The sequence below is a fragment of the Cryptomeria japonica genome, chromosome 8, assembly GCF_030272615.1.
Source record: "Cryptomeria japonica chromosome 8, Sugi_1.0, whole genome shotgun sequence".
Lineage (NCBI taxonomy): Eukaryota > Viridiplantae > Streptophyta > Pinopsida > Cupressales > Cupressaceae > Cryptomeria > Cryptomeria japonica.
Genome location: NC_081412.1, coordinates 153,455,407 through 153,464,983, shown reverse-complemented (window position 1 = coordinate 153,464,983; position 9,577 = coordinate 153,455,407). Strand labels below are relative to the sequence as shown.

Genomic DNA, 9,577 nt, shown 5'->3' with positions numbered 1-9,577 from the left:
ATTTTCTAGTTTTCCATATGCATTGTAATTTCTAGTTTATTCTCCATGGCAATTGCCTTCCAAATCTCATCTTCATAAGAAGAACATTAAACTATAGACAAACTATAATTTTTTTATTTTTCTTAATAAAACTATATTATCCACATATTATTAGAAAGTATCTAATCAGAAGAAGTAACATGCAGATATTTATTTATATATATATTGTTTATTTATTTTTAAGCGGTTCACTCCCGAATTTAATTATTTATCTTATATTTCCCCTTAAATTTCGACTTTTTAATATTGAAAAAAATCTTATATTCGGTTATGCACCCATTCTGTAGAAGAGTCCAGAGAACAAGTAAAGTGCCAAAATGTAAAGATTGATCTATTTGCAAATTCTTGAAAATAAGCTTAAAGTTCGGTTTACAGAGTATAAATTGGCGCTTGTATATCAAGGCATAATCGATATATATATCAAATGCAATTACGCAGCAGGCGGAAGAGATCTTAGAGAAGGGGGCACTGGGGCAATGGCAGCTAACAAGGAATTCTCTGTCACTTGTTGTAAACCAGACAGAGTTTGGGCACTTCGAATTAGATCTGCGCTGTTGAAGTCCAATGATGGATCGTTGTAAACCTCCCACCACTTGTTGACCAGCATCTTTATATCTTCCCTCTGCATGTTTTCCTCTTTCCCTGTGTACCTCCACGGCTTCGATCCCTGCACCGCCATGGATCAACACTCAGGTAAGAAAATACAGAGAAAAAAGAAATTTCAAAGGCCAAATTTTAAAGATAATCTTGCCAATATTTCTGTATTTCATCAATATTTTAGATCATATTTGATGATCAAGATCCGAAATGTTACAAATATTATAAAGATCGTACTATAAACCAGAAATATTGACAAGATTATGGAGTCTAGAAATTTCATGTATTTAAAGGGTAAAGATACTTACAGCTGCGCAATAGTGGACGACTTTTACTTTATCCAGCTCCACATTTTCTGGATGACGCCATAACATAGCCAAGACCAGGTTATAGATCAGGGGAATAGGCTTGTACATCTTCTGGAAAAACATGTTCAAGAAATCCTGCTCGGCAAAAGGAGTGGGAGGGGTGATTCTGAGGTTGTGAAGCAGGGTGTCGTAGGTCAATTTACTCGGCTCAAATACGAACATGCCGGCATTAAAATACAGAGCAGGGGGCTGTCCTAATTCACAAGGCCACTGGACTTTCTCAGGGCACTGCTGGCAATAGCCAACCTTAAACTGATCAGTCTGACTCCATGTCTTTTCACAGAAGCAGTCCATAACTGCATAGAAATGGCCGTCAGTCAGATCAAAAAGATGATCAATATTATCATAAACTTGAATATCGGCATCCAGGTAGATCATCTTGCTGTATTCTTCAAACTGCATCCTCCACAACACACACAACCACAATATTTTAGGTAATTGTACAGATTTTTCATCCAACACGAAAACATTTGAGGTAAGTGTACAGATTTTTCATCCAACACGAAAATATTATAGGTAATTGTTACAGAATTTCCATCTGAGACGAAATCCTACAAAATAAAGAAAACATGATCCGACAAAAGCTTAAATTGATGATCTATACCTCCCAAATCCGAAGCTTTGAATAATTGATGACATAATAAGGCATGGCAAACTGGACTTGATTCTCCGGAGGATAAATTGGATCAATCTCTCTCACAATACACCCCTGATCACTCAGAATTCTCATGTGCTCAGCCGGGACATCTGGCAGAACCGCCACAATCAAAGGATAAATGCTTCCAACTTTGCGCAGGCCCTTCATGAGCCCAACCACTCCTTTCACATAATCTCCAGTCCCTGCAAGAAAAGTCACATACGCGCGTTTGGAATATCCACCGCGCAGGGTCACAGCCTTTTCTCCAAAAACCTCGGGTGGAACCTCAGGAGCCATTTTCTACAGAACTCTACTGGTGTTGGCAAAATAACTCGGGATGCAGACTGAAATTTTGAAATCTAGTTTACTAGGGCTAATTGGGAATGAGGACACTTCAACAACCGACAAGATCCGGTTAGGCGTCTACACCGACTAGGAATCTCTGATTCTCCTTACCTAAAATCTGGTGGTTGCAGTCTATTTATAGATAAATTCCCATGAAATTAAGCGACATTCAACTAAATTGAACGTAATGAAATTCTGGGGTCTAGACTCTTCCTGCGAATATCCGAGAAGTTTCCCCGCGATCTTAATGGCCGTTCCTCGTGAAATTTGTGCATTTCTGCAGAAATTTTAATTAATTCTGACCGACTAGAAGCTACTTCTTCTGTCAACCAACGGCCCAGATCAATCCTTCTCCGGCACGTGATAATCGACGGTTGTTATCAGCCTTGGAGAAGTTTTCTATCAATTTTAATTTGTGGCTCACGTTTAACGGCCAGTTAGTAGGCTCTTTGGTGAAGACACGTGGCGCCTAATCTTCTTGATCTTTCTGTCGTTTTAGTATTACACATTAAAAGTATTAAAAAAATTATTCTTTAAAACGTTTATCCCCCATTTCCTGCCTTGGTCAAAAGATCCTAGTGCGTTAATTTAATATTATTATTAATTAGTTTTCTCTTTTTTAACTTTTGCTTTTCCACGTAGGGGACAAATCTCGTAGATATTTGTTGGTGGGGTTATGGGGGGAATGAAAATTTAATTAGATTATATTAGATTGGATTAGGTGGTTTATGAGATTTAATATTTCAAATGTTTATAACAAATAAGAGTTACATCTAATGACAATCAATTTTTACTTTCAATTGTCTATTGATTATAGATAGTCTATTGTGAATTTTGATTAGGGGAAGTCTATCATAGTTGTTATAGCTAATTTCGCACATTCTAAGTTTTTGAAGGGTACATCTGATTTTGACAATTTTTTTGGTTTTCTTTGTAAGCCTATCACAGTTGTTATAGCTAATTTGGCACATTCTAAGTTTTTAAACGATACAATCTGAGATGGATATGGGTCAAAAAGTGGTCATTTCAATTTGACATCAAATGCATATTCTTTAATTACTAACTATTTTTCACCTACTGGGGTGGGTGGCTATTAGCCCACTAGATGATTTTTTAATGGATTTTGGAACCCTTCCCCTAAGTAATTTGTTGTTTTTGTTATCCACTCTTCTTCAAAAAAACTTTATTAAAAGTTTATCTTTTAAAATGTCTACATATATAATATTTAATGGAATGTCTTCATATGAATAATAATTCATATTCATATTTTATTGTTGTTATTATGAAAGATATGAATACTATTATGAATTATGATTTGATTTATTTATTTTATATATTCTTAAAAAATAAATATTTTTTTAAGAAATGAGAAATGAGAGAATAATTAATTAAGGATTGAAGGGATTTCATTCTCTCAATTTATTTGAATATAATTATTTATTTTATAATTAATATAAATTGTTTTGGACATAATTTTATATTTTAGTTTAACGAAAAAAATATTAGAAATTTATAAATAATTAGTTATTAAATTATAGAAATAATAAATCTTAATCTACATTCCTAAAAAAAACTATATTTGAAACATTATTTAAAGAATTATCTATTTTATCCAATTTGTCATTATCTAAACTTAACCTATTATAATGTATGAGAAATATCTACTTCAATAAATATTTTTAAAACATCATTTTAAAGTAGAGCCCCCTTATCTGTAATGACATAGCGTAAAGGAAAGGGACAAATACATGACAGCAATCACTAAACTCAGCGTGATTGGCGTTGGTGTTTAGTTTCAATTCTTAATTCCCAAGAAAATGTAGATGATTTTTTGCAAATGCATCAACCATCGTTATCAACAACCAAAAAGAAAAGGAGAAAAAATAGCAACTTGTCATATTAAAATATATACGCAAATGTTTTTCTAAAACCAAAAAGAAAAGGAGAAAAAATAGCAACTTGTCATATTAAAATATATACGCAAATGTTTTTCTAAAAGGGTCCCACAAATCATACAAAACATGATCATTTTGATTAAAGTAAAATAATTGAATAAAGTTGCGAATAATTAGTAAAAGAGTAACACAAGAGTTTAGCATTAAACTTTTTGGCACAACTAATTGATACAAAATAGTAGTAAAATAAAAAAAAATCAGTTGAAATATACATGTCAATGTTGTCACATTCAATCATACGGGGCATACATGGTGGATGTCCTTGTATTTAAATTGGGTATGGTCCAATTAATTTTTATTAAAAAAACATTTCAAAATTGGAAAGATTACCTTTTCTATTAGTGATTTTCTAAGAATTTTTTATTTTTTATTTTCATTAATTTTAAGTTGGTTATGGATTTATTCAATTTGTTGAGATAACTCAATTTATATATTAAGAGTTTTTAATAAAAGGTGAGTGAGATTTATCATATATATATTTTTATTATTAAAATGGTAAAATACTTATTTTTTGAATAAATTAACTTACAAACTACAATTATACATGTAGCCTTCTAAATGAAATAAACAATTACTTGCCAAAAAAATTAAGAATTAATTATGAGAGAAAGAGAGAAGAATACAATAAAATAGATCTTCTATACAAAATTATATTGAACATGGCAAGCAAGAAGGTAAAATGGTAGATCAAATGTGTTTGGAATGAAGATAGCTCTAAGAGTGATTAAAGGTTTCTTTCTTCTAAAGGAAGGGACAGTAGAGGAGACAATTGTGAAAGAATTGGTTGTGATTTTCAATTAGGAGCTTTTTAAGTAAAGGAATTTCTAAGTAGTGAGCTAGGATTAGGTATTGACTTTAAACTACTAGGCTAAATCAAGGCATAAACACTCCCAAAGGGAGAGAGGTAAACTCATTTTTTTTGTGAAGTGAAAATCATGAATGAAGAACTAAGTTTAATTCACCTGGATTGGAGAAGAATCATTTCTAATGGAGTTGATGGTTGAACCCCATAGCTCCCTAAAATCATTTGCAATAAAAATGTATACCACTAAGAGAGATCAAAGCAATTGATTGGCATTGATGCAATACCTTGAATAAATGGCTATAATGAATTATGATTATTTAAGAAAGGGATGAAGAAACCATGGGTGGGGATTATATTAGATCATGACAAGTGTCCTCATCCTATTCCATAAGACAACATGACTTGAAAAAGATGAATCTAATAATATAAAAGAAACTCATAAGTTTAACTTAAGGGAATAAAGTAAAAGGGCCTACTAATTAATTGATTAATTAATAGGTGAATTTCCTATTTAATCCAACACACTCCTTAAGTAAAACTTGGGGAGTAGCTAAAATCGTAATGATGGATGCATCAATGCATGTTGACTATAAGACTTGATGAGGTACCCATGTATGAGTATGTGCACCACATTGATACACAAAATGGGAGTCAAAAGTGGCCACTTTAAAAAAAAAAAAATAGCTAAACTCAAACTTGGAGGTGTAATTTGAAATTCATGCACTTAAAATTTGAAGATACCAAAAGAACAAGAATTATAGTACTCTGAATCTAGTTTCTAAACTATTAATGTTTTCAAAAAATAGATAAGATTAAGAGGGTCAAACATTTCACTCACACAAAAATGTTCTATTTTTCAATAAAACTTAAAAAGTTGTCTGTTTTGTGTGCCTTAATTTTTTAGTTGCATTTAGTGTTTTGAAAAACCCATCATTGGTCGAAACATAGTTAAGAGTGAGTACTAGAAGTTGTATATTTTTTTTTGTAATTTTTAATTCAGTATTTTTCTCTGATTTTTCAAAGTGGATGCATCCTAAAAATCACATCACTGAGCATGCACATCACAAAACTTGCACCAAAAATAATAAAAAATGTAAAAACAAAAAAATTTCAAAGTGTATACAATGAAGTGTAGAGAAATAGTAGGTCAAAAGTTATAAAGAAAAAAGAACACATATGCCTTTGAGAATTATAGAAACATTAGTAGAAATTTTTTTTTAAATATATGCTAATGTGGTTCAAATTTTTTTTAAAAATATATGGGGGTTAGTGCAGGATCATGGGGGGCCAAAAAGTGGCGATGTGAAAAAAAAGTCTTCTCCACTCGCCTAAAAACACGAAAATTCGTGTTGACTTTTTGCTTGGCCTAGGTGTCAATTCACCTTGGCATGGTAATTACCTAAGCAAATCGGATATCAGATAAAATCAGATATCCGATTTTTATTTGTAATTTTAAATCAAAAAATATATTATATAATATATAATGTAATACTATATATTACATATTATATAATATATAATATATTATTATATTATATTATATATTATTATATTATATTATATATTATATAATACATAATATAAAATATAATATTAGATTATAAAATATTATATTATATTATATAATATTATATTATATATTATTATATTATTATATTATATAATAAAATGTTATTTTAAAATAATTTAAGTATAAAAATTGGATATCCGATTTTCTGAGACAATATATTTCGTCTATGACAGCTCGTGAGTCATTTTTAACCCATGGGTTGCACAATTTTATAGAAATCTAATATCCGGTGTTTTGCCCGAAAATTGCTAAAAAATAGATTGAAAGGTAAGTTTGTTTATTGTTTTCAACCATTTTCATTCAATTTTTGTATTTTTTTTAATGTTTATTTGATTTTTCATTGAAAATATGTTTTTTTAAATCAAATACAAAATTGTTTAAATTTTTTAATTAAATTCAATTGTTTACATTCAATTAGGTAAAAAATGGGGGATAACAATGAAAACATTGATCAACCACAACTGCAACAACCAAACCCTCCTTTGCCAAACCCCCCCTCAATTCAGGATTTGATTGCACAAAATTTGAATGAATTGAGGGGGATTGCAAACGTATATCGTAGGATCCCTCGTCTAAACCCAATGTTTGATCCTCTCATGTCGATCATAAAGAGTATGGAAACCATGACTGAGGAGCACAATGTCACCCTTTTGTGGTGAGATTGTATGAGGGAACAATATGTGGATGGCTTGTCGTATAAAAAGATCAAGGATCTCAAGATATCAAAACTAGATATCGCCTCATTGTTTGTGAATCCACACACTGGTCAACCCGTAGACCCCCAAAAGAAAAACTTTTTATTAAATGGTGCACAAATGATGATATTGTGAAAAAATTTTGGGATCGTTGGTGGATGGTTTTCGACAAACCACCCAACAACAATCTTGATGTCCCCTTCTACTTTATAAAAAAATTGTATGTTGAGTTTATTTTAGACAAACATGCGAACTACTTTGACATCCAACCTTTCCAGGGTGTGGGTTTAGGTATGCCCCAAAATAGACCTGGGGCAGTCAGAGTAGTCCAGGGCCCATATGTTCCCCCTCCTCCTATTGATCCCCCACCTCCAGTGCAGCATCCAGATATCATTTGTGAGGCGGCTTCATGGACCATATCGACTATTCACTCTTTGAGTAGCCTTTTGGTTTCTCAAGCTGGGTCAGTAGCTCAACCTAATTTTGATAGTAGCGGTGCATCCGGTGGCGCTAACACATCATCCTCATCTCCACACATATGTGTGCCCCATAGTTGTGTCATGTGTGGGCACGTATGCTTGGGTCCAGTTGGACATCTTGTTCATCCTCCTACAGATTGTGCAGATTATGAGGTGCATGAGATGCATGATGCACCAGATGTTATGACACAGACTGGAGGATACCCTGGGGAGTCCTTGCATGCTAGAGGCGAGGAGGCACCGTCATCATACATTGATGATGTAGTGGTAAGATTTGTATTTTCACAGTTCATGCTATATTTTAAATGAATATTTATAATCTAGATAATATTAAGTACTAATTTTTATTTACATGGTCTATTTAACAGTTGATGACCGAGGAGGAGTTGAGATAGATTCAGGAGGGCACCTTGTCGGCCATTTTATTTGGCCTTGATAGTTTGATGGTACATATATTATTGCACCTAGTCATTTATATTTTATTGTACATACATGCTCATCGTTTATATTGGTATTAACTAGATTATGTAGTAACTTGCATGTATATCATATTTTACTCTTGTAGGGCACAAGCAGCATGAGTGTGGGGCAGTGTGATTTAGGATCCAGTAGTGCAGTTGGAGACAAGGGAAAGGTAATTGAATGTAAATATGATTGAATGAATAGTTTAAATAGCTTATAGTGATTATAAACATCTAGACATAGATTGATAGTTTCATATACTTGTTGTGTATATGTACAAAGAATTCTTGGCTTCACATCCTTGATGACTACACCCAATATACCTGAAGATGAAGAAGAAGAAGAGATGCCTCGAGTAGATGTGTGTTTATTTTATTTTGTGTTTAGTAGATATAATTTGTTATTATCAGTGACAATTATATGCTAACTTGTATCAATGTCATGTTTCTGAACATATGTAGGTTGTGTATGAAAATATTGAAAACATACCTCCTCTACCAAAGACATACATCAAGAGTCCTGCAAAGCCGAAGAGAAAACGTGGAGATGAGGTAAACATTAATAGTTCAATTATAGTTCATTTTTATGTTAACTTTTCAAATGTGAATTATATAATATAGCTAATATTAATCGTGGTTTGTTTTTCTTGTGCAGGATCCTTCAGAGCCGAGAAGTGCGATGAAGAGGATCGATTTTGATGATCCATCAGCTACTTAGGATGTTATAGATAGTTTTGGGATGCTTACATGTCTAGTTGGCATGTATATTTTGTATATGGACATACATTCATGTATTTAGACATACATTTTGTTTGAGTTAGCGTTTATGCCATATTTGTGTATGGACATACATTTGTAATCATTTGACATTTTTATATATACATAAGTTGATATTCGATCATATAAATTGTTGCTCATCTGTGCATGGTGTTATCATGGAAATCTTTAATCTTCATTCCAATAATTAACAATGGTTAATAATGGTTATTTAATGAACAATACAATTCATTTCATTTCATCGCAAGTGTTGTTTGTATAATGAACAATGCAATTCATTTAATGAACAATACAATATAATTTATTTAATGAACAATACTTGATACAATTCATTATTACCCTATCCATGGTCCTATTTTTCCCCCCACCTTGATCGAACGCTCGGGGTCATACTGTTACTACTTATCAAGTTGCCATTAGTTTTATATTCAAATTCATACTATATATTCTAGTCGGTTAGCACTACCGAATCATGCAGTCGGTATGCACAGTCTAGTCGGTTACAAAAGAAAGCAGTCACAGAATGCAGTATACACTGAGCTGTCTATCGAGTATCTTTTTGAGACTATCGAGCAGTTAGGTTAACACACCGAGTGAAATGTGTTACCAGATACATTGAACTTGGACATGCATATGAAAACGTGTTACAAGATCAAGGCACATCTAACCGTTATTACATTGGAAATTGCACTAGAAGACTGTGTATGATTACGAGGTCAATCTAACCAATGAAATATTTTGTTTAGTTATTCATTTGAGGAATCTTGTTTGTAAGATCAAAGCAATGAATTAGATCACCGTTTTAAGAGATCTATTTATACAGCATGCGAAAAGAGCAAGGTGTGTGCA

The 9,577-nt window shown here is 32.3% G+C and overlaps 1 protein-coding gene across 1 annotated transcript; it reads right to left on the bottom strand.

Moving 5' to 3' along the window:
• Nucleotides 1-344: 344 nt before the first annotated feature.
• On the bottom strand, nucleotides 345-2,224 carry LOC131031552 (galactinol synthase 1). Its single transcript, XM_057962689.1, has 3 exons — nucleotides 1,609-2,224; nucleotides 945-1,400; nucleotides 345-706 (listed from the first exon to the last, which is right to left on the bottom strand). The coding sequence occupies exons 1-3, from the start codon at nucleotides 1,936-1,938 to the stop codon at nucleotides 470-472; spliced, it is 1,023 nt and encodes a 340-aa protein (XP_057818672.1). The 5' UTR covers nucleotides 1,939-2,224; the 3' UTR covers nucleotides 345-469.
• Between the last annotated feature and the right edge of the window lie 7,353 nt (nucleotides 2,225-9,577).

Excerpts from the sequence above, each read along its gene's own strand:
- LOC131031552 (XM_057962689.1), bottom strand. The coding sequence starts at position 1,938 with ATGGCTCCTGAGGTTCCACCCGAGGTTTTTGGAGAAAAGGCTGTGACC. Across the intron at positions 1,401-1,608 it reads CAAAGCTTCGGATTTGGGAG|TTTGAAGAATACAGCAAGAT; the intron begins GTATAGATCATC and ends TGGAGGATGCAG. Across the intron at positions 707-944 it reads TCGTCCACTATTGCGCAGCT|GGATCGAAGCCGTGGAGGTA; the intron begins GTAAGTATCTTT and ends ATGGCGGTGCAG.